At 48.1% G+C, this 25,704-nt stretch overlaps 1 protein-coding gene across 2 annotated transcripts in view; it reads left to right on the forward strand.

Moving 5' to 3' along the window:
• LOC147637388 (rab GTPase-activating protein 22-like) overlaps positions 1–25,704 on the forward strand; it is a 186,267-nt gene that overhangs the window by 47,232 nt on the left and 113,331 nt on the right. For both annotated transcript variants that reach the window (XR_015266031.1, XM_086799189.1), the window contains exon 5: positions 6,948–7,070. Coding sequence is in view for 1 of the 2 variants with exons in the window: in XM_086799189.1 (XP_086655315.1) it covers positions 6,948–7,070 (123 nt within the window). In the remaining variant the exon portion in view is untranslated. The remainder of the gene's footprint in view (positions 1–6,947; positions 7,071–25,704) is intronic.

Genomic DNA, 25,704 nt, shown 5'->3' on the forward strand with positions numbered 1-25,704 from the left:
ATTTCTTTAGAGAGAATGACTGTGGACTGTAGATAAGCCAAACGCAAGATCTCGGAGGATCGGAGAGTGGTTGATGTGTACACTACTGTAGAAACACCTCGATGACCTGAGCTCGAGCCTATGCACTCTTCCCGAGGGCATGAGGAAGGGCTGCACACCTGAGGCTGAGAGAAGAAGAAGGTGGACTGTTCTACACTATGTTAGAATGCTGAAAACACTTATGAATGCTGTGTTACCTTGACCAGATGGCTGCTGCATGTATGGATGATGCACAGAAGGCTGGATGCTGATGCAAATTGTTGATTCAGGGCTGGAAACTGCTGCAAATTGTTGATTCAAGGCTGGAAACTGCTGTGGACAGAAACGCAGACCTGTAGGGAAGCTGCTGAACTGAAAACGCAGGTGTTTTGAGGCTGCTGGACAGAAACGCAGAGGATCTGATGCTGGTGGACAGAAACGCAGGTGATCTGATGCTGGACAGATGCAGAAAACACTGGCTGAAACCTGGCGTTGAACTGGGGCTGATCTATATGCTGAATCAAGGCCTGAAGTGATGCTGAATGCAGGCTGATTGGATGCTGATAGTAGGCGCCTAGGGCTGACTGAAGCAAGGGGTTCTCAAGGGGCTGGAGAAGCAAGCTTATAAGCTCCAAGGACTGGATTAGTCTAGGGCTGAAGGCAAGGATGCTCCTAGGGCTGAGGAGGAGAGCTCTTAGCACAATGAAGACTGAATGAAAAACTAAGTCCTATGCAAGCCTATTTATACTAACTGGAGGTTGGTCATTTAATAAAGTTTATATTTATAAATGCCCAATAATGGAAATAATGCTAAATAAATACTATTAAATATGGGAAAAATACCAGATAAATCCTAGTAAATTCCCTAAGACTTCTGGGATGTTCTAAATGATGCACAGGCATATGAATGCATATTATGCAGGATGCAGAGTGCTTTCTGATTTAAACCCTAAGGCTTCTACTGACTCTACATGCATGAATGATTCTCTCCAAGTGGGTTAAGGGCCTTGACTGACTGACTGACCCGCTAAGGCTGAGGAACGACCCACATAGCTCGTGCCTGACTTATCCTGGACTGAGGATGTACAATGGGGTCACGGCGTACGACAATTATCATCCTATTGGGTTCTAAAACTGTACAACTGTTGCACTTCTGATGATGAGCCATCTTGTCACCATGCACTGAGTGCAGAGTGCATGTGACAGAATGATGAATACAAGACCCTGGGGTTCAATCTATAGGTTAACCAACCATGGCCAATAGTTGCAATCTGGACCAAACTAGGTCCATGCCCACACTAGCCCGCCCATTGGCAATTCCATGGCCTCCAAAACTAGTTCCACATATATACAAGCTAGTGTCCATGTGCCCAAGCTAAGCCAATGTACATAGGACTAAACCCAAGCATACAAATGACCATGAGCTATCTTTGGACTCTTTGTGAGGAGGTAGTCTGGAATGGAGGGAAGGATAAAAGCCAATGCCAGGGAATCTAAGGGTATGGACTACCAACCATGGCCAATAGGTGCAACCTTCCATGCACACACTAGCCCGCTCACTGGCAAGTCCATGGCCTCCAAAACTAGTTCCACACACATATACAAGCTAGTGCCCATGCATAGTTCATAACATTCGCGTTTGCTTCATGAAGCAAACGTTTGCAAGATACGTGTTTGAAACTTTTCTTTCATACTTGCTTTAAAAAAAAAAAACTTTTCTAAGGTTTTACGTTTTTTGAAAGTTGCTACGTTTTTTTAATCGAAAATCGGTCAATGCAATGAGCATTTATGTAACTTGTAAGTGATAACTTTGTAAGTTTTTATAATGGAACTTGGAGAGCTTGATTTTACAATGTATATTTGTATCTATTTGTCTAAATCTCGTCCTTTCTATGAGGTAATATATTGGTCACGTATGTTACTCGGCCCGGGACTGAAACATACTCGAAACATTCTTACATACCTGAATACGTATGCGTTTGCTAAACGTATGTTATGAACTATGTGCCCATGTGCCTACGCTAAGCCAATGTACATAGGACCAAACCCAAGCATACAAATGATCACGACCTATCTTCGGAGAGTCTGGATTCCTTTGTGAGGAGGTAGTCATTGGCATTGTCCTTCACCCTTCCCCGCATTCCTTCTACCTTGTCCAAACAGAGAAGAGCTCAAACTTGGTTCTATGGTAAAGGCATGTTTGTATAGTGGGCTCCTATGCAGAGTGGGTCTCTGGCTTTGTACGCTGTGTGTATAGTAACAAAAAAACCTGTTTCTAGCTTTCGAAACCTCGAAACCTTGAAACTTCAAAACGATTTTTAAAAACCTCGAAAATGCCTCACCAAAATAAGGATGGTTTCTCGAGATGTGTGAGAAGAGACCATTTTTTCATCATTACACTATGTTTTTAGATGGCTACTATAAGTTCTTTAAGTATTTATACTCTATGAAATTATTGATTTTTCGAAACCTCGTGGTTTCTTAGCCGAGGGATGATACCTTTCAAAACAAAACCCCAAAAACCTCGAAACGAAAAAAGCCTCGAAACGTTTCTTGTGACTATGGCTGTGTGCGGTTGCTGTTGGGTGAATTATATGGAACACTTGTTCCTAGTGGTATGGCAAAACAAACATGTCCCATTTATCCTAACTGTGGTTGTTGGGTTGTTTTGACGGTCATGGGACTACTTGGGATAGATCCAGCTCATCATTGACACCAAAATGTTTGAAACATTGTAGCGTCTGACATGGTTTGACCGCTTCTTATGGAAGCAAACCTTGAGGTTCCAGGTCACTCCCGCTCCTTCACTAGTGAGGGAGCTCAGAACATGAAGACGTCCATCACATTAAGCACACTAAATCTAACACTCCCTCTCATTTTCATGGTTGTGAAGTCGATTTCAATATGAGGATGCCGAGGCTCCTTGTAATCTCCTCAGCAATTAGAGAAAGCTTGCATCCATATAAATCTGCTCCAAACCTCCAAATGAGTAGAACTCCATGTCCTCGTCTAGTACAATCTTCTGGTACCTTGATCAACACCTGCTCTTAGAGGCCACTAGAACTCTTGATCAAATATACTTCGGAACTTGTAGTGGAAGGGACAAAACCATGTGAGCAATAACATGCTCCAGAAGTGTCACACATCGTCTCTGTGCTAACTTTTAACTTCCAGCTATTTGCATCCGACCAACTACCCAGGTCATTGATGAATAATGCTTGTCCTTTGAATACCATTGCCACGTGGACTTCCACCGAGGACAAACCTGTTTTGATAAGTCTTGGAAGCCACCGGTGACCAATCCATGTGCAACCGCATAGCAACATGAGGTCATCCCCCGCTAGTCGCTCCAGAGATGTCACCACCTCCCATCTTCCCAGCCATGGGCATGCATTTCCACCTTGCCAGTGAAGAAAATACATATCAGGACCCTATGAAATCTGTCTAGATTTGTACCAAGGACTCATAGTCCCCCTCTCGATCTCAACACATGTCAATGACAATGTCCAACTGACTCTTGGACCACCAGTATCCGACATGCCGAACCTCGGGAGGCACTTCTCCCTCTGTTCAAGCAGAACATGAGCAACCTGGATCCATGCACATGAAACTTGTACTCTCCCACATCATGAAGTCTGTACCCTATTCCTCTGCCATGATCCCAAAAGCTAAATGATCCCACTCAAAATCATCTACACACCACTATAGCTACATCACCAAGCGCCACCACCTCTGCTTTGGCACGTCTCAAGCCATCCCGCTTCCCACGTGTCCTCACACCAACAAGAAGTATGCCTTGCCTAGTTGCTCAACAACATCCAACGAGCACCAAAGAGCTACCGAAACGCAACATCCACTTTCCTGCATCCACTTTCCTGACGATACTCCACTTGAATCGCCTCCAAGCATAATACTTGTTTGCCTACCATGGCATCTCAGCCAACTGTCCGCATGGTGAAGAAGCACCCACACCTTCAACTCCAGAAGAAGACGTGTGAACAACCCCTAAGGCCTGCCCATCCATGGGACATTGGTTGTTGGTCCAATGTGAAGTCTACCATGAATGTGAAAGGGGCAACCTTAGGCTTTCCAAGGCTTGCAAGCCCACCTTGCACTTGTCTTCTTGCAGTCTTTTGCGCACCTCATCCCAGCCACTACTGACTCTCTACACAGCACGGTGTTCAACCTCTGCAATTTATGATCAACCTGGGCGTTCAATTTGTGCGTAGTAGAGAGCCGCACTCCATGGTGGTGGCTTATGGCTATCATGCTAGAATAGATGACAATGGAGTGATTGCAACAACATCAACACCAAAAATATATTGATGACAAACTAGCGGTTACAATGATCTTCTCTCTGTCCGCCTGCGCTGAGCCAAGACAGGTGCCTACTGAACCAAATTACGTCCATGCCCACACTAGCCCACCCACTAGCCAATCCATGGCTCCCAAAACTAGTTCCACACACATATACAAGCTAGAGCCCATGTGCCCAAGCTAAGCCAATGTACTAGGACCAAACCCCACCTAATCAAGCATACAAACGACCACGAACCATCTCTGCATTGTCTCCCAAGGCAGCTCACAACATTAAGATGTCCATCACATCTAGTGCACTAAATCTAACACCTATCTGGTGTCTTAAGTTTTAAAGGTTTTCTCAAGGAATCTATGATAAATACAAAGAAAGGGGAATAAGGAACTTATTCACTTACGAAGACGAATAGAAGTACAACAGTTGACTCGCAATTATCTTTGGGCAGGCAGTGATGGCAGGTTGGCTGGCACGAGCCAAGGTGGCATGGAGAGTCATTATTCAGCCTTGCCACAGAGGCGATCTTGGCATTATTGATCCTTCTATGTTGAGGAGAGCTCTCCTGGGCAAGTTGATCGTTAGAGGACTCCTCCCAAGTAGTGGGCCCTGGAAGGACTTTCTCACCGCATCTCTGTCCGCACTAGAGTTCTTGGGGTCTGTGGTCCCCGAACCCGCGATGGATCTTCATAGAGATGAGGACCCACAGCCTTAGCCCAGCCTTGGAGGACCGATTCGCAGCCAGTCTCTTCTTAGCCTGGGACCACATTCGTTTTGCTCTTCACCAGTTTCCCCCTGTCCTAGACGAGGAGAGAATTCGACAGTCGCTCATTTGGAACCTCTTGATTACGCTTCCCTGTGGCCACATGCTTGGCTCCCATCCTCACGTCTCATGGGGCGCATTGACGGGAGACCGGCCGAGTGTCTTGGAGGGTGGCGCACGTTCAGATGGCTCCTGCCAGAAGAATGTGTTTGTATGAGATTTTGTGGTAGTATAATCAGGCTTATTTTAGTCAAAAAAAAAAAAGATTGCCTTCTCTATCCTATGTTACTAAGAACTGTTTTGAACACATTATACAGCTTCAATGTTGAAGTAACAACATATAGGTACTTGCATTATCTCTCAAAATAGAGCTTATATTGGAGATGGGCTTCCATGCATAACCTTAAATAGAATGCAACTTCAATGGAACTTTCCCCTTACGCTAGCATCTAGCTTTTAGACCCTTACCCACCCACACTACATGTCATAATATAGAGGTTTCCTTTTAGCAAAGGACTGCCAATTCCAGCTTCAAAACAAAGTTAGGACCATCACACCTTGAAAAGGTATCTTATCTCTTCAACTCTTAGTCAGGTTTTTTGATTAGTACATGCATCCTTACCAAATGTAGATGCTACCACCTAATGTTTTCGATCTTAAGACATTTAAGAAAGGTAAGTGAATGAAAGAAAAATTCATAAACCCTATCTATGATAATTTTACAAATCAATAAAGATTGTTTTTCCATATGCCCACTTGCCAACTTATTTCAGTAGCACAAAGATCTTAGTGAGCAACTTGCAATGCCAAAATGCGATCTTTGATAGTGTTTTTCAGAGTTAAACGTTGTTTGAGAGAGGGGCCTAGCTGGGGTCTGAGGCAGAGACAGACTCACGCTCGACATCGACGACTCCATCCCTCTTGAGTGGCTCGTACTGGTCCAAGATCTTCCGAATCGGCTAAGTACATGACCCAGTCTCATCTCCCAAGATTGAGACTGGGTAATGTACTTAGCTGATTCGGCTGCATTTTTGGTAATTGATGGAAGGGTCTTTTCTGGGGAGAGAAAAAAGATGAATAGAAGTTCACTATAACTACATTCAAGGAGGGTGTAGAGGTATTAATAAGGCTTGTATCATGCTTTAGAAGGGAACAAATTTACCAATTGATATAGCTTTAACCTGCATGAATGCCTTCAACCTAAATGATATTTCAGCATTGAAAGCATGTGAGTGAAAGGAATATTCAACTTCTTGGGTCCCTACATATTATTGTTGTGGTAAGATTTGTAACTTGGTTTCTAGTTTTAAGCCCTTTGTAGTCCTATGCTGAAGTCGAAGGCGTGTTTGCGAGCTTGCTCAAATGTGAGGTGTATGTCCCATTACCTAGGTTCTTTTTGGAATCTTTGAAAACGAAATCACATTCGTGCAAGTTCTTGTTTGAGGCCTTCATCAGCCTTGATGTGCCTCTCTCACATGTTTTTTTTTTCCAACTAGCCTTTAGGCCCAAGATCCTCCCAGAGTTGTTGTTTTCACCGCCCGTAGGTGCTTTTTTATCTGGCGTATGCGATGCCGTTGAAGAAGCACCTTGTGGGGTTTTGAACCCAAGACCTGCTGGTCCTAGTCAAGCACCTTTACTGCTCGAGCTATCACTCATTGGCCTCTCACCTTTACTACTTGAGCTATCACCTCATTGGCCTCTCACGTGTTGCCTAAGGTGTATTATCTTGGGTATCTTTTTTGCTTGCTCGGTTTTTCCAATCTCATTCTTTCTTCTCACAAGTTTTAATACTCTGTTGAACAAGCGACAATAGAGTCTTTCTTAACACAGTTTTTGTCTTGTTTTTTAACCCAGGATTAGATGTTGTTCGCACTGATCGAACGCTCGAATTCTATGAAAAGCCTTCCAATCTTGCAAAGCTTTGGGACATTTTGGCTGTATATTCTTGGTTAGATCCTGATATTGGATATTGTCAAGGTTTGTACCCTTACTTTTCCACAGCAATTGCAGAGTCCTCTTGAGTTCCAAGTAGGGAGCGAGAGAAGTGGTGTGTTTTTTTCTATTCAGAAACTTGCTGGGTCCTTTTTGGACTATGTGTAACACTTATTGCAAAAAACAACTGATTATTTGACCTTTCACCAAATTCTAAATGGAGTACATGCTTATCTTGAGGCTGAAGCTTGATCAAGATCCAAGAAATGCAGGTAGTAGTTTACCATATCACCCCTTTAACGCATCGAGAGATCAATTTTTCTTTTATGGCAACTGTGGTGTGCAAGTGCTGGTAAGAAGTTTATCAACCATGAGCTATCACACATGATTCTATCCCTTTAAGAAGAAGAGTTATTACATGGATAGTGTTCAATGTATCATGTAATACACGCGTTAAAGTCTTTAGGATAGAGAATGCTCGCTGAAGCTCCCGCCTCCCCTCTCCCTGCTCGTCGTTCTGCCTAGCGCCTGTCGCCCCCCCCCCCCCCCCCCTACCTGCTCGCGCCCCCGCCTGCCCATCGCTCTTTCCTCCCCTCCGCCTGCATTGCCCGCCGCCTGGGTTTTCTAGCCCCCTCCCGCCTGCTTCCGTTGTTGCGCCCCCCCCTTTTTTTCCTGTTCCGCCTCGCTTCCTCTCCTCGCGCCTCCCCCTTATCTTCGCGCCCCCCCTCCTCTCTGCTGCGCCTCATCCCCCCCCTGCCGCCTGCTCGCTTCCTCCCCTTCCCTCTTGCGCGCAGCCCCCGCCTTCCCCTTTTCTGGGTTTTTTTTTTCTTTTTTCTCCTTCGCCTTCTCCCACCCCCCCCTCCTCCTTGCTTCCGCCCCCCCTTGGGGTTTGTTTTTCTTTTTCGCTCCGTATCCCGCCTCTCTGTGTGCAGTTCGGTTTCAGCAGGTTCCCGCCGTCGCCTCGCCTTCGCCGCAGCTTCAGACTCTGATGGAGGCTCCTCCCGCCCCGCCTCAGAGGGACTCATCCGCAGCCCCCCTCGCCCGCCCCCGAGGTCACCCCCATCAGGCTTTCTCTTTCGCTGGAAGAGGAAGCAAGCCTCACCGCAGAGGTGGAACGCCTCTAGGCTCATTCCACCATCTGCCGTATAGTCGGCACTCGCCCCAGCAGAGGGGAGATCAGGGATCTTCTTCAGGCCCGCCTTCTTGCAGATGTGGGCAAGATCCTGGATGTACAGCTTCTGGGCCGGGGACATTATCAGATCGAGTTCGAGGCCGCCCAAAGCGTTGCCAAGGTCCTTGCCATGAGTCCCCTTGACATCAGGGGTGCTCGGGCTTTCTTCAGACCTTGGCAGCATGGATTTGACCCAGCAGCGGCGGAGCAGGGAGAGCGCCTCTTCCATGTTACAGTTTGTTTCCCTGGTCTCCGCCGGGAGTATCTTTCGCTCCTCTCCAGGCTCGGAGCTTTGGTGGGCTTGGTACTAGAGACGGGCCCCTCAGCAGCTTCAGTGGTGGCCAGAGCAGCTGGGCTACCCTCGGTCAGAGTGTTGGTGTCTGACATCTCCTCCCTTCCTAAGGTCATTCAGCTACCTAGGATAGGGGGGGGGGGGGGGGGGTGGATAGATCAGAGAGTGGAGTTCTCGGGGCTCCCGAACCAGTGCTTCATTTGCAAGCAGGTTTGTCATCTGGCCAAGGCCTGCCCTCGCAGGAGACCTCGACCCTCACCACAGCAGCAGGCTACTGATGGCCCGCCCACAGATTCGGCTCGGCAGGCTGCCTGCGGGACACCTGCTCAGGCCACAGAGACCTTGGAGTGGCAGCCTGGACAGGGGCGCCGCCGAGGGAGACAGCCACAGCAGCACGCCCAGAGACCGCTGCAGCAGCAGCCACAGTCTCAGCCTCACTGGGTTCCCGTGAGGAACAGCTTTGCTCCCCTTCAGGAGGAGACCCCTGCAGCGACTGAGGACTGGGAGATGCCAGCTCCCCCTCCTTCACCCCCCCCACCCTCGTCCCCTCCCACCGCCTCGCTTCCACCATCGCCTCCTTCCGCCCTTGCTCCGGTTTCGGCAGCGGCTCCCTCTCCACCTCCCTCGCCTCCCCCTCCTCCCCCTCCGCCCGCCTCACCTTCCCGGGAGGCCCTGGCAGTTCCCTGGCGATCACCTGCAGTCCGGAGAGCGCTGAGCACTGACCTCGCTCGAGTATCACAGAGGAGACCTATGCCGATTAGGGCCTCACGGATTTCATCTATCCGTATAGTCGGCTGAGTCGCCTTGGCATTAGACAGCGCTCGGAGGCCTTTGATTATACCTTCACACGGCTTTTTGGAGCAGAGGGCCCCCATGAGCCAGCACCCATTCGAGTTCATGTAGTGATACCTCCGGCCCGCGGGGAGGAGACACTAGACTCAACAGTGGCCTTCTCGTTCCCTCTATGTGGACCTTGTGACCGGGAGTGGACTCTAGAGCTCGCTCTCAGCACTTTGAAGACTCAGGCAGTTGAGTTTTCTCATCACATGAGCGATCTGGAGGTGACAGATGTGATAGGCCGACTTTGGGAGTTGGCTCATTTTTTCTTGGATCCCGGGAGTGTGGATACCTCAGGGATTCGGCATTTGGTCGTGTGCATAGTGGCAGACTTGGCACGCGACCCTGGATATGTGAGTATACACGAGGTTGCTCTGTCAGAGCAGGAGGCAGTCGCCATGGGCCACAGCCACTGGCGCCTGATCCGGGATTCTTGCAGTACACCAGGTGGGCAGATTCGCAGCCGTTCGGATGGGGACTACTCTCCATCCAAGCCGCTTGCGAAGGCCCGCCGTACGGCTGAGACAGCATCCACCTCAGCAGGGCATCCATGAGGATCATCTCATAGAATGTACAGGGCCTTGGCGGAGCACACTTTATACGCTATCGAGGTTGCTTCAGGCAGGAGCTTCAGAGATGCCTGGTTGGTGGCAGCATTGACATTTTGATGATGCAGGAGCACCACTTGGGTGAGAGCAGGATCCGGAGATATGGTTCGGTGATGCCTGGTAGATGGGACACTTTTTGGTCTGCAGGGTTTGGTTCTTTGGGTGGACAGGGAGGAGTATGCATGGTTATTGCAGATGTATGGCGGCAGGCCATTGTGGATCGAGGGATCATTGTGCCTGGTAGAGCACAGTATGTCATTCTGAGGATGCATGATGAGCTATTGGGTGTGCTCAACATCTATGCGCCCAATCATGCTAGTGCCAGAGCAGAGTTCTGGACTCAGGTTACAGATGCATTGCCAGAGGCCGCACATTGGTGTGTTGGGGGAGACTTCAACATGCTTGAGGACCCGGTAGATAGGGTGGGAGGCAGTCATGTTACAGTGCACGGCACGGAGCTTGCAGCTTGGGACCGGTTTTGCATGTCACTGAGGATCACTGATGCATGGCAGCATGGGGCTTTCTCCCGGTCTCAGGACAGTCTTAGTTTCTCTCGGTCGGATCGCCGGCAGGGGGGGACTAATCTATCACGGATTGATCGCTTTTATGTGGGCGACTGGTTATGGGAGCGAGGGGCTCCGTCGGCATTCTCGCTGGCACCTCATTTTCAGATCATGCGCCAGTTATATTGACATTGGAGGAGGGGACCCGGGAGCCCAGCTTGCAGTTGAGGATCCCAGAGAGGGTACTTACAGATCCCAGTCTCGCTGAGGACATTGAGAGGATCTGGTATGATAGTCAGTGCTCTGACCAGGATGCAGCGGGCCAGTGTGCCCAGGGACTCATTGATCTTAGCTCTTTTCTACACGCTGCAGCTTTGACACGACTGGGAGAGATTCGCGAGCGGGAGCAACGGCTGAGACGCAGCCTTGCTTCGCTATAGCGCCTTCAGGAGCAGCAGCCTGCATGTGAGTGGGTGGTGTCCGAGCTGAGCCAGGCACGCCAGGAGGTTAGAGAGGTAGAGGAGCAGAGACATGAGTTTTACTATCGTCGGCAGGCCTCTCAGTGGACGCAGCTTGGTGATAGAGTGACTGGAGAGTTTTTTGAGATCACTGGACCCCGTCATGCGCGAGCAGGAGTCCGCCAGCTTGGTAGACCGGATGGATCGGTAGCTACTGAGCTCGGGGAGATCAGAGCCATTGCTACTGCATTTTATAGTGACCTGCTTTCAGCGGAGCCAGCCACTGAGGATCGGGATGTTTGCAGACAGACTGTGTGGGCCCATGTGCAGAGGAGGGTCACAGACCATATGCGTACAGTTCTAGGTGCGCCTCTGTCAGAGATTGAGCTTGCCGAGGCCTTGAGGGTCCTGCCGCGACATAGTTGCCCAGGGGAGGATGGACTGACGCCGGCCTTTTTTATGCGCTATTGGGACCTTTTGGGGCCAGGCCTCCGCAGGGGCTTTCAGCATGTTTTGGACACTGGGGTGATGCCGCAGAGCTTTTCAGAGGGCTTGATCTATCTTATCCCCAAGGGGGAGGGAGTATCAGATGACATTCGGCATTGGAGGCCTATTACGATCCTCAATACTGTCTACAAGGTCTTGGCAAAGGCCTTGATTTTGAGGATCCAGCCCTTCCTGGGGGAGTTGATTCATGCTACTCAGATAGGATTTGTCAAGGAGCGCAGTATCCTTGACAACATCTTTACTTTCTGGGAGGCGACGGCCCGAGCTAGATTTCTTGGCGAGGACTTGGTCGTGATGCTTCTCGATTTTGAGAAGGCATACGATAGAGTTGATTGGGGTTTCTTAGAGGGCACTATGCTTCGCCTGGGCTTTGAGCCAGGATGGATCAGAGGGGTGGCAGCTCTGTATTCCACAGCTCGCAGCCAGGTGCTGATTGCAGGAGGACGGGGGCCGAGTTTTGAGCTGACCAGATCAGTCCGTCGGGGGTGTCCTCTCGCTCCTTTCCTTTTTCTCTTCTTTGCGGAGGCTATGAGTATGTATTTGACGGCAGAAGAGGTTGGTTTGAGAGGTCTGCAGCTCCCAGTTCGGGGGGAGGACCTGCTTGATGCTGAGTTTGCAGACGACACGGGCTTATTTTTGCATGGCCATGAGGCCAATCTTATTCGGGCTGAGCAGTCGCTCCAGGTTTTTAGTGCAGCTTCGGGAGCATTGATCAATTGGCGCAAGACAGTGGCCTTTTGGATCAGTAGTGCTCCCACTCCGGCATGGAGCCCGGACCCCGGTTTTAGATGGATTCCTCTAGGCACAGCAGTGCGGTATTTGGGATGCCAGATTGGCCTGGATTTGTTACCTGAGCAGCAGATTGCCCCGCTTCTTTTGAGCATTCGGAAGAAGCTATTGTATTGGAGTACAGCTCGACTATCCTTGGCTGGGAGGGTGGTGGTGGCTAATCAGGTGCTATTAGCGACCATGTGGTACATTACGTCTTGCTGGATTTTCTCGAGCTCTTGCATCAGCCAGGTACAGAGGCTGATCAGGAACTTTCTGTGGTCTGGGAGGGACGGTCAGCCAACTCGGGCAAAGGTTGCATGGGCAGTTATTACACTTCCGCTGGCTCAGGGCGGTTTGGGCATTATAGATCCAGTCGATCAGAGTAGAGCCTTATGGGGGAAGCTTATTGTTCGAGGGTTGCTTCCAGGCGCTGAGCCTTGGAAAGAGCTCCTCTTGCAACGACTGCAGGCTCGGGCGCCCCCAGCAGGGGGTACTTGGGCACCAGAGATTCGCTGGATCTTCATAGAGATGAGGAGGACAGGCCTCCGTAGAGGATGGGAGGACAGATTTGCTTTGAGTATCCTGAGAGCTTGGGAGCTGCTGAGACCGGGGCTCTCTCAGCGGCCTCCTTCCTGTGTTGAGGAGCAGGCCAGGCAGCCGCTCATCTGGAGCCCAGCGGTTCGCACGGAGCAGGGTCATATGCTTGGTTCTCGGCCTCGTCTAGCCTAGGGACCTTTAGCGGCAGGCCCAGCTCGCAGTTTTGGAGACTGGCAGGCTTTCTGCAGTCTACCAGAGGAGATCCAGGTGGAGAGGCTGAGTCACTTCAGAGGGGGGTTGATTATGAGGGATGATATACAGGAGGCACTCACAGAGGAGTGGTTCACGCCTCTCGAGCCAGTGGCCCCACGGTGGATGGGAGCCTTTACACAGTTGGAGATCCTGATTGCTGTCAGAGCTAGCACTGAGGATGGTAGATGCCTCTACTATGAGATTCAGGATGAGGGCAGACTCCAGAGAGTGGAGGTGGAGTCGCCTTTGGTTGCAGAGTGCACCTTTCAGAGGTTTCGGGTAGTGGCCGCCGCTTCTCGGAAGTGGCATATTGACCCCGACCCTGCTGATGTGCTCCCGGATTGGCGCATATGGGCATATGCAGCGCGCCCCTTGGCCCGGCTACAGTGGGACCCCGGGGAGTACGAGTGGCATGATCCTTATGCATCCCTTGAGGCCACAGAGATCACCTTTTTCCAGTATACTGTTCGACTGGGACGACACATTTTGACGGGAGGAGGACGGTTTCTCCAGCGGCCGCGGGGCATTGGCGACTACAGGGACTCTCACAGGAGTTCCTGGAGGATTTCTGGGCTCGGCTCTGGGCTAGTCGGCAGGCCCGCAGGACCTCGGCTTTTCAGTGGCTGGTCGCCCACAGGGGCTCAGCAGTTGGCACTTGGCTTGTTTACAGCGGTCTTCCGGCGGCCTGCGTTCGATGCGGCCACCCTATGGAGACACAGAGACACTGCCTTTGGGAGTGCCCTCAGGCACAGCAGATTTGGCTGCGGATGCTGCGTATTCTGGCCCCCCTCTCTCCAGAGGGTATGTTTACGTGGGGTGCCGCTGCTTGGTCGACTTCGTCAGGGCCTGCTATGGACTATGAGATGGAGCAGGGCAGTCAGGCCATCAGATTTATTAGGGGCCAGCCTCGCCTGGTTCCGGCACCGGATTTCTCGTCCGCCAGCTGGACACAGGAGAGGGATTTACGATGGGAGCTCCTCAGCAGCCTCACCATCTGGTTCACCTGGAGGGCCCGGTGCTTTACGGCCTTTGAGGGGAGATTAGAGCCACCAGCAGAGACTGTACGGGGGATTTGGCAGGAGTTGATCCACACCCTGCGAGGACAGTACGACCGCATCCGGGGAGACTCGGATGAGGCGATCTTACGGCGCCAGGCCTTTCACACCACTTGGCGCTATGGCCCTTTCTACACCTTGCACACGGGATCCCCCCGTTGGCACTACAGGCCACCTGTTTGGCTCTTCCCCCCCCCCCCTATTGTATGATTTAGCCGCTCAGTTCTTTGTACTGATGCTTGTATTTTGCAGCACCTAGGGAGAGTCTCCCGGGTTGCCATGATGTATTCGCTGCTCTATCTCTCTTAGGAGCAGGAGAGATCTTTTGTAGCCCTACGGGCGTTTTTATATAACTAATGAAAGGATCTTTTCTCGGGGGGGGGGGGGGGGGGGGGGGGGGAAGTCTTTAGGATAGTTTCAAGTCCAAGTTACACTTTTGTCCTCCTAAAATGGAGCCTAAAGCATAGTTGTTAAAACGTCCAAATAGAATTGAAATGGCAACCCCCAAAACGTTTTGAAAATGGCAAAAATGAAAACAAGAACAGATCCTAACGCCATGTCATCATGCCACATCATAGGGTTCAGTTGTATTCGATAGAACAGGCCTACATGAACAATTAGGATTTTGTGCAAGATCACAACACGAGAAAAAGTTATTTGAAAGTGTTTGAAGGTGCACCACAATGGCAATGACATAGCGGGACTTGCCACCGCGATGCTCATGACCTTTCCATTGACAACTAGGTAGGATATTATTTTCACAAATAGAAGCTTTTAATAATGCCTATCCCAACTTGCCAACCAATGCTTCCAACGTTGCTGTCAATGGGGTTGGAATAGGTTGGTTGACAAGTTGGGATGCAAACATCTTGACGGGGTTGGCAATGGCTTCTCCTAGGCGAAAATGTGAGAATGGGGTTCGGGCCTTGCCAACACAAGTTTTGACAACTATGACCTAGAGTTACAGGGCTGAGAGTGACATGCAAGAGTCTGAAACATCAAATCATGATTTCACTGTGGAACGAGTGTTGAAGGCGCAAAAGACGCATATGTGTAGAGTACTGGTGTGGGCTGTCCCCTTCTTATAGAAAGTTCTTAAGGGTCTCGCTATTTTGTCCTTCTGATTGGTCAAGGGGCTGCCAAACGGTCCAGTGAGACACAAGCCTTAATAGGCCATGCTTACACACTGTCACATGTGAACGTGACATGGCGTGATGAGTTGGCCGTCCAAGCTGTACTCGGAGGGGGGGGGTTGCGGGGGGACGGTCCAACTCTGCCCCTCATATTCAAGCCGTCTGGAGGACTCAAGTAGCAGTCCTGGGAGGCAATCTGTGTCAAAAGAGTGTAGATGTGATATATGTATGTGATAACCTGAAACATGGCTTCTAGTACCAAGGGTGCTTCCCCAAACACTGTCAAGACAATCTCACGTGGCACTCAACAAGGCTTACTTGTCATTATTGCGTGAGAGCATCATGACGTGCAATCTCTCAATCCTCCTCCGGTTGTCTGCTCCTGAATCGGAGCACCATACATCACAACAGGTCGTACCAAAGTGTCAAAGAGCCAACACTTGGTACTGGGCTCCTGAAAGTGAGCATGGAGGCACTCTCTCCCCCCAAGCTGGCTAGGGCAGCATATCCTGTCGCTGGATGAGCATAGGCGGATGGATACATGGTGAAAAATGGGCCATTTAAAGTAACCCTGAGGTAGATGAGCTCAATCTCATCCCTCTCAATTTGAAGGGCTGCATGGATGGGACATGATACGAGGTATTAAAGAGCATGGTCTTGGTTTTACCAAGATTAATAGTGAGGTCCCTCTCATCTGTAAACCACCCAAATGTCTTTGCAATCCCATGACTGAATCTGAGATGAGGACTAGGTTTTCAGCATATAAGAGAACAGGTACCATTGTCTGTGTCAATCATGAACCTATGCCTCCGAACCTATCAATGAAATGTGAGATCTCATCAATGCACAACCCAAATCGTGTCGGAGAGAGTGGGCAGCCCTGTTTGACCCCGATGGTGCTACTGATCTCACCTGAAAGGCCTCCAGGTTCCCGGACCTGGTCCATCACTGACTTGTATAATGTGATCACACTCCACATCATCTCTGCTTTCCTGTAAGCGGTTCATGAGTTGTGAGCTCTTGATTGATTTGAAGGTCTTTCAAAAGTCCACAAAGCAGCAATAGGCTTGCTGTATGCATAATGCATTCCCTCTCCTCCTCAATAATGGCTTTGACAGTGAAGATGTGGTCCAATGTCAAATTATTCTTCCTGGACCTAGCTTAACTTGTGACCATCTGCCTTTCTCTCTCTGGCAAGGTGCCAATCTTGGCCTCTAGTACTGCTCCGTAAGCCTTGGCCATGGTGTGGCTGTAACTCGCCTGGGAAGCGTGGGAGTGGGTGTGCATCGCTTGACCATGGGCACTATTAAACATTTCGGCATTTAATCACAGCCATTAAACAATTGACAAAGCTGAAAATAGAAGTCGCACATATAACACTGCATAGAGGCTGGAATGGGCCGACCCCCCCCTTGGAGTATTTCATTATTCAAGGAGAAATATAACATGTACAAGCTTTGAGGGCCTTACTCTCCCCATGGGAGATGCCGGAATATCCATATACAACCATAAACCTGTCCTTCATGCAATATGGCTATCCAACATGTCCTTCCATGGGCAAACAAACATGTATAACAGTCCACATGGCTCTTCCATACGCGCATAAACTTGGGAGACAGCCCATGTGGCTCATTCATGAGCTCATAAACCTAAAGACCAGCACATGTGGCTCATCCATGAGTGCCTTAACCTGTAGAACAGCCTGTATATTGCATACAACCAGAAATTTTAGTGAGCTTTAGGACTGTTTTGTTGAAAAACAGCCATATGGGGTGTGCAAGCTGGTGTAGAGTAGTGAAAATCATCTTCCCCAAGCTGGATTTGGCTATAGTGGGCTTAGAAATGAAGAGAAATGGTGAAAAATCAGAGTTTTCAGCCTCCAAAACCTTCTTGAAGCTCAAACTCGCCCAAGAGATAACTCTCTTATATTCAAATAAGCAAGAAAATGCTACAATGCCATGTGTAGAGCTGAATTGACAAGTGTGAGGACACTTGTCTCACTTTTATCCTCTTATCTGCCACACTTCCCAAATCTAAAGGCAAAAAACGCCACAATCTTGAGCTCTAAAAATATGCTAGATGATAGCTTATTTCACAATGGCGCTTTGAGAATACTTGATATCTGTCGAATTCTGGAGGTAATGATGCGAACGGAAATTCCATCGGAGATTGCTAAAAATAACAACTTTCCCTAAAATTTAGGAGATGATCTCTTTGTGTTCCACCACATGAGAAATACATGTAAGCACCACGTAAAAACCCGTTTCATTGCTCGATCTCTTCCAAACGGGGAAATGGGAAACGGCTATACAAATAAATATATAATATATATATGATGCATATATCTCGAGAAGAATGGGCGAAATCGGCACGCGAAGAAGTTTTGAGCAGGGGAAAAAATTTATGGTCCGCAAAAAAACACAGGGTCACGAAACGGCGTTTCGGTCTTCAGAGAGCAAAGAGATAATGAAAGTGTGCAACAGTATGTTAATAAGTTTTGGAAAGTGTTGCTTGAGGTAACTCCTTTTATGCAAATCACTGAGGATGAAAGAAAGAGGAAGTCTCGTTCCGGATTGCAACCAGCTTATCGTTCGGGCATTGAATTGCACCTGAAACACACTTTGCAACAGCTTATAGCCTCTGCTCTTGCTACGGAGCAATTGGTGCTCAAAATTAAGCAAGATCAAGGGGGTTCAAAGGGCAGAGATAAGGCTGTCCCAAATCTGGAAAAAGGTGGACAGCCACCTAAAAAGAGCTTCAGGGAAGTCCAGAAGGGAGGTAAAGCTGAAAATACCTCATCCATGGATAGTGTGCTCAAGAAGAACAGGTTTGGCTTGACTCCTGAGCAAAGGGAGCAATATGCAAAAGAGGGGAAATGTTTTGCATGTGGAAGCAAAGAGCATATGTTTCGGCAATGCCCCAAATGTAAGCAAGATGCAAGAGGACAAGCAGTCTAAACCTAATGTGCATGCAGTTCCTGATATGCAGGGTAGTGTTGATCATGCTGGCAAAGAGGGAGATTCCATCCCTATTGTATCACACATCCATATTAATAAAGCAATAAAGAAGAGTCTTTTTGCGTACTTGGGTTTTTTTGTTCGTGAAAAGATAGAACATAATGATGTGAATGTGGATGTATTGACATAAGCTTGGAAAGAAGAATTTGGTAGCAGATGCATTGTCCAGGAGGCCATATGTGGCTACAGTTTCAGTGGCCTCTCATGGAGACTTATCTGCTATGCGAAATTTGTATCATTTGCATGTTGATTTTGGTCATATATGGACTGATTTGATCGCTGGTCACTCACATGCCCCTTATGTAATCAAAGAGGGTTATCTTATGAAGGATAACTGCTTATGTGTAGTGCAGGATATGCGTCCAAAGGTTATGGAGGAATGTCACGCTCCACCGTGTGCTGGTCATAGAGGTATCATACCTACTACACGCATGATTGAGAGATATTTCTTTTGGCCAAGCATGCATAAAGACATTGAGGCATATGTACGTGTATGCATTACTTGCCAAAAAATGAAATTTGACAGGCAAAAACCTCCAGGTTTGCTTCAGCCATTACCTATTCCCTCACAGCCATGGGAAAGTATTACTATGGATTTTATTATGGACTTGCCTAGAACCCAGCATGGGAATGATGCTATTTGGACCATTGTGGACAGGTTTAGCAAGCAAGCTCATTTCTTGCCCGTCAAGAAAACCATTAAAATTGATCATATGGTGAAGCTTTTTCTTGCTAATATTTTCAAGCATCATGGTATGCCTAAATCCATTGTTGGGGATAGAGATCCTAGGACTACGAGCCTCTTCTGGAGGGCTTTATTTGATAACATGGGCACTAAACTTGAGTTTTCATCAGCTTATCATCCCCAAACGGATGGCCAAAGTGAAGCTGCAAATTCAGCCGTGTTGGGTTTGTTGAAGTGTTATGTGGCAGATCAAAAGACTGCATGGGAGAAGTATCTTCCACTTGTTGAGTTTGCCTACAACAATACGATCCATGCCTCCATAGGAAAGGCCCCGTTTGAGATTATTTATGGCAGAGTGGTTTTGCCACCCATCCTTCGTACAAAGGATGAGATTTTTGCAGTTGATAAATATGTTCGTGACTTGGATGTAGCCTTTGCACAAGTACGGACTTGCAAGGTCACAAAATAAGCATAAAATGGCTGCTGACAAGCATAGAAGGGACATGCAAGTCAAAGAAGGTGATTGGGTTTTGCTGAAATTTGAGAAAGCTAGGCTTCGGAAGAGGCTAGGACGAGAAGGATCATATCCTAAGCTTTCTCTTCGCTATTATGGACCCTTCAAGGTGATTCTAAAGATCAATGAAGTGTCATACAGGCTTGCTTTACCTAGTCATTGGAAGATTCACAATGTATTTCATGTGAGTCTTTTGCGGAAGTATATCGGGCCAGATCCTGACGAGCCTGTCTCACAGAAGATCCACCAGAGATTGATGAGCTTGAGGAGATCCTCTAGCCAGAACAGATTGTCTTTCACAAGGAGAGAAAGCTACCTGCAGGAAAGCTTTCCAGGAGATACCTTGTGAAGTTCAAGAATTATTTGCCCATTGATGCAAAGTGGGTAAATGAGGATTATTTTGTTGACTACCCACAGCTCTTGCAGGCATATCTTGAGGCTTTTTAGTTGAGGACAACTCTTTAGAACCCGGGGGGATGTCACCGATTGGCCGACCATTTGGTCCATCTCCAGATTTGTGTCTCGCTCACTTGAGGCCAGGCCGGTGTCTCATGTGAAGGGGCCAGTATTTTGCATAACATGGACGGGAGCCAGACTTGTGCCACCCGTGTGTTAGCAGGATGGTGTCGTATGGACGGGAGCTAGACTGGTGCCACCCATGTATGACTTGGACTGCGTTCTATCCATGGGATTGTCACGCCATGGAAGAGCCAATGTTTGTGCCATTTCTTGCCTATGGGACTGTCACTCCATAGGGAGGCTCGTGCCTGGATCTGGATCTGTGTCTTACCTATGGGACTGTCACTCCATAGAAAGACCGGGATTTATGTTTTCTGTCGTGCCATCATTGTGCCCGACAGAAATGTTTAGTACTTGTTCCATGAACGGGAGATATGTCCATGATACTGTTTGCACATGCATTCATGTTTTGCAAGCCTGGAACTGTCTTCGCGTGATTTGTATTCTTGTGTTTGCTTGTTTGACGTGCCACTTACTGAGCGGGGATGCCTGCCAGTGAGTTGTGAAGTTTGCTCTGTCTTTTGACGAGTTTTGTTGCGTGTGAACAAGTGGTAAGTGTATTCCATTTGTTTATTTTATGGCATTATTTCTAACCTTTGTTTTCATAAGGTTGCAGGTTCACACTCATTAATGAGTGGGCAGCCTCCCCAATATCTCATGATGCCCTTGGTAGGGTGGGCACCCATTATGGGCACCGGCCATGGTGGGGAGGAAAGCCCTCCCTTAATCAGGTGTGTGGGGGTGGGTGCATGTCTACCTACCCACCCCCCTTGGGAACTTTGGAACTGGCCGCCTCCATGCAAATAAGGTGGGCTGGCCAGCTGTTCGACGTGTGCCCCTTCCATCGCTGAGGGTGATCCTCCTCTTGCATATAGGCGGCTGTGCAGGCGACCTCTTCATCTGGCTACCTACAGACGGCTGCGCACAGGTGACCTCTCCATCGCTTACCCACAGGCGACTGTTCCTGCTCTTGCTCCCCGGCGACCTTTTTCTCTGGCCAATAGGCGGCTGCGCCGAGGCACCACCTTCTCTACCTTGGAGGCGGTTGTGCACAAGTCTCACTCCTCTCTAGCCAGCAGGCGGTTGCGACCCTCTCTTGCTTGCAGACGGCTGCGCACAGGCCCTTCCTCGTTTGCCCTCAGGCGGCTGTACCTAGGTGTCCTTCTCTAGCCCCCATGCAGCTGCACTCAAGCGCCTCTGATACTTGTTCTTCCACTAGCGAGCTACAAGCGACTCTCTCACTTGCGGGCTGGCAGCAACAGCAGTAATAGAGACTTCTCCTTTCATAGGTGGGTGCCTAGTACTTCCGAAGGCCATATCCATTATTTTATAAGGTAAGTGGATTGAGATTTAAGCAAAGGTCTTTGGTGTAAATCTTACAAGGGATACCCTCTGCTGCTAACACCCGTTCGGTGCCGGGTAGTCCAAGCTTGTGGAGAACCACGGTCCATGGGTGCCGAGATCGGGAGAGCTAGGCGTTAGTATGGGAGCGCCTGTTTGTGCGTGGTCCTGGAACACCAGTGGGGCGCTCTCTGCGGATTAGTACGGGAGCGCCTGTTTGTGCGTGGTCCTGGAACACCAGTGGGGCGCTCTCTGCGGATTCGAGTGAAGGCACAGGATTGTAGAGATTAGTCTTGTTCATTTGGATCGCTCTCCTTCGAATGTCTACTTCAAGTCTCTTGTTTGGTAATTGTATTCATCTCAGTTGTACATGGACATCATTTGGTTCATTGAACCCATTGAGCATTGTATCACTTAAATACTCCCAATAATATATCATATATTGAGGGGGGGGTCGGCCTGTTCCGGCCCCAGTGCTGGTGTCCATTGATCAACATTTCATTTCATTTCAGTTTTCAGTTGTTATTGAGTTGTCCATTTATATTGTGATATTTAAGTTGTGCTATTACGCGTGTGGGTGTCCAACGGAGTCTATTCTCACTTGAGGGGATCGGTTTCACTACCTCATGATTTGGTTTAGTACTAATCTTGTTTTAGCTGTATTTAGGGCAGATTTTGGGAAGGACTTTACAACAACCCTAACGCAGATGCTGAAGAGGTATGCACGTCTAGGCATTGTAGATGTCGAGATTTCCATGTATTTTCTCATTGTTTTTCTTTCTCAAAAACGAATGCTCTAAAGAAGTTTGTACAAGGATTTGTTGGCATCAAGGATGGCGTATTGCTGTGTGTGAGGAAGAGATGCAAACAATCGCCGATTTTGTATATGCTAGGGCTTAGAGCGAGTGCTTGGTAGAAGGTCGGAGAGGTGAAACCCTATGTGTTACAGGACCATGGTACATGGAGATTAAATTATTCCACAAATTCAATACTAAAAGAAAATAAACCATAACATCATATAGCATAAATCAAGAGCATGAAAGATCAAGAACACAAGACTGGGTGCAATCTCCCCCCGACGTGTGGCTCCACTCCCACACGTGGTATTTTAATCATATTCATAAATTTAGCCGTTGGAGCCATTAATAGCATAGCTTTTCCAAAATAGGGCTATTTACAAATTTGGACCTTAGTCCAATGCTTTTAAAGCATCTCATTAAAAATAATCCTTGCTCAATATATGTACAATGGTCCAAACCATACAAAATTAAATATTTAGCACACATGTGCTTGGCTAGATAATCTCGTCCAATGTCCACCTTGGTCGTCTCGAACTCATGATCTATACTCAACATAATCCACAATGTTAGATCACAATGACTTTGGAATCACTCACAAAAATAATTATAACAAATGAAAATCATTCATTACTATGATGCTTCACACATGAACCATGCATCACACATAATTAATTGGATTCACTCCCATGATAAAATATTCTGAAAAATCTCACTCCCATGATACTATGAGCAGGGTTGGGTGAAGGTGGAGATGGTGCAAAGGGCAGGCTGAGGCCATGGCGACCAGCCTACCCTAGGCGGGCTACCTGGGTGGCATAGCTTAAGCCAGCAGCTAGCGGCCAGCCGGCAGCTCTTGGCCACCTACACCAACCTTTGCAAGGGGCGCGAATCCTTGGAGAAGGAAGAGAGAGAGAGAGAGAGAGAGAGAGAGAGAGCAACAGGTTGTATGCCAAAAGCAGCAGCTCGGATGAAATAACAGGCCGCTAGTTTTAGGAAAAAAGCGCAATCATTTTTTTAGTGTGGGAAAGTAGATGTTTTTTCCCACTATTAATATTTGATGGTTTTTTCTTTTCGAGATAGGGGAAAGCTCCAACGCTAGTAAAAGCACATGAGTTTTTTTTTTCCCCAAAATAGGGGTTCATGACAAGAAAATTCTCTAGCTGGTGGAAAGAGTTATGAGTGAAACCCATGACGTGCGTGGGCAGATTTTGAGATTATTTTTCAGGAAGAGTTTTTGCAGGCCAAAGACCGGTACAATATAGTCCCCAATTTAAAAGCTTGGAAATGAAGAATGTGCCTTTTGACACGTATCTACAGAAATTTAGAGAGTTGCAGGCTCGGGCAACTCACATGGATCCTATCAGCTTTGAATTAGGAACAACTTGACGCAAAACATCGGATGATGCCATCCAATATGCAAAGATTTATGATGAGACCGTGGTGAAGAAACAAACAAGGAGAAACCAACAACCCTCAATGGCAGACCATGCAAGATCCCAATGTAAACGAAAGTTTAAGCACGGAAAGAGTTCACAGACTTCTGCAAAGACCCCAAGTCAATCATAGACTTTGGGAGACCCTAGTTTGAAGAAATCAAAGAGAGTGGAGCAGACACTCTAGTACATTAAGGAGGGTCGATGCGTCACTTGTGGTCAACAAGGGCACATGAGGACGAACTGCCCATAGTCGAAGGGCAAGTCAAAGTCAAAGGGCAAAATCTGACACTCATTGGATTATTACATCTCATTTTGAGGGACAACCCGGGCAGAGAACCCTTGACCCACACACAAATTGATTAGAAAGCCCGACCATAGTCTTCTCATCAATAGAATTGCCACTGTGGCTGCCATTTCTTGTTCAATCTCTTCTTGTTTTTTACTGGAATGTCTTTTGCTACAAGATGGGCATGATGCTTTTCTTATTCGTGTTCCATTTTCTTGAAGCATTGAGCTTCTTTATGCCCAAGTCTCCGGCAATAGTGACACTGGATCTTACTTCCTTTCTTGTCCTTCCATTTACTAATTAGAGCTTTGTCAAGGTCAAGACTGATACCACTACTGTTATCTTCTTACTTCAATCTTCTATCTTCTTTGATAAGCATAGCCAGTATATCTTCATAAGATGTATCATGACCTAGTTGAAGAACATATAAAATCTGAGAAAAACGTGATACCTTGTGTATGCTGTTAAGAAGTAGGCTACCTTGTCATCGTCATCAACAACTCCTAAGCTAGAGAGTTGTTGTGTGACTCATCCAATATTTCCCAGGTGTTCATTGAGTTCATTACTCTCATGCATCTTTCGATCAAGGAGTTTTTCCTTCAAAGATCTTTTGCATTGACAATCCCATTTCCAAATAGATTTTCCATTTTTACCCGTAACTCATTGGCAGATTTGTGAGAAGTCATCTCCTGTCTTTATCAGACACCAGGGCCTCTGTTGTGGGTGTGCCCGCCCTTTGTAGGTGTTTTATCATTTTTCGTCACTCGTATTTTTTTCCCATTTTTTCCTATTTTTCCAGGATATGGGAGGCAGTGTAGGACCTGTCGGCTGTACCAGATACTGGCCGACTGGTCACAGGCAGTCCCAGATTCTCTCTGTAGTAGCTGGCCGACTCCACACGTGTGAGGGCCGACCCTGAGAAGCTGGCCGACTGGTGTTTTTCACTGGTCGTGGGCATTTTATGTCCTGTCGGCTGTCCCTACTGCAGGCCGACTGGTGATTTTCACTGGTCGTGGGCATTTCATGTCCTGTCGGCTGTCCCTAGTGCAGGCCGACTGCAGATATGGGGCCATATAAAATGGCCCCATGGCCCCCCACTCATTGTATCTTGTTTTCATTGCGGGATCTTGTGTATAGAGAAGAGTTACACGCCTATCTCTCTCCTTCTCTTGTGCTGTCTATTTTTTTGCACTCTACTTGCTCTTGTGGTCTCAGATTTTGTTATCATCTCCGCTGCATATTTTGACATGGTATGAGAGCCCTAGGCTCTTGAAAGATCTTGGGAGTTTTCTGAGCAAGAGGGGGATTGTTACGTTGCTGATTGGTGGACTGTCAGGGACTATTCGGGAAGAGAAGTAGCAAGAGGAAGGCGGGCTAAGTTGCTGGACAGCTACTTGCGGGTTTAAAGCTTTTTTTCCCACCCACCCACCCTTTTCAGTTACATCTCCGCGATGGTAGATTTGTTAGAGATGGCTGAGAAGCATGTGAAGATCCCAACTCTCCCCACGTTCCCAGTGGACCGTAAGTTGGACAGGAACAATTACAGGATCTGGAAGGTGATGATGGAGTTCGTGCAAGAGTCATATGGCCTTGCTGATTTCATCGTTATCGGGGTTCCACGGCCAGAAGCAGAGGAAGGGGAGTTACTGTCAATGAAGAAGGACCGTGAGGCAGAGGCACAGATGTGGGATCGTGTCAACGCCAGGGTCCGGTTATTTATCTTCCTCAACTGCACACCACAAGTAATCAATCACGTAAAGCATATGACGCTGGCTAGAGACATATGGCAGCACTTAGCTTCTCTTTATAACAGGGTATCGCCGATGAAGAGGATTTCCTTGGAAGTACAGATGCGGGGTATGAACCCTGCAAAGTCGTCGACGATGCGCGAGCACATTAACAAGCTGCAGGCCCTTCAGCAGGAAGTCCTCCAAGCTGCGAAGGAGATATCATCAGA

This window comes from Cibotium barometz, chromosome 6 (genome assembly GCF_041138505.1).
Source record: "Cibotium barometz isolate CiBa-2024 chromosome 6, ASM4113850v1, whole genome shotgun sequence".
NCBI classification, from domain to species: domain Eukaryota; kingdom Viridiplantae; phylum Streptophyta; class Polypodiopsida; order Cyatheales; family Cibotiaceae; genus Cibotium; species Cibotium barometz.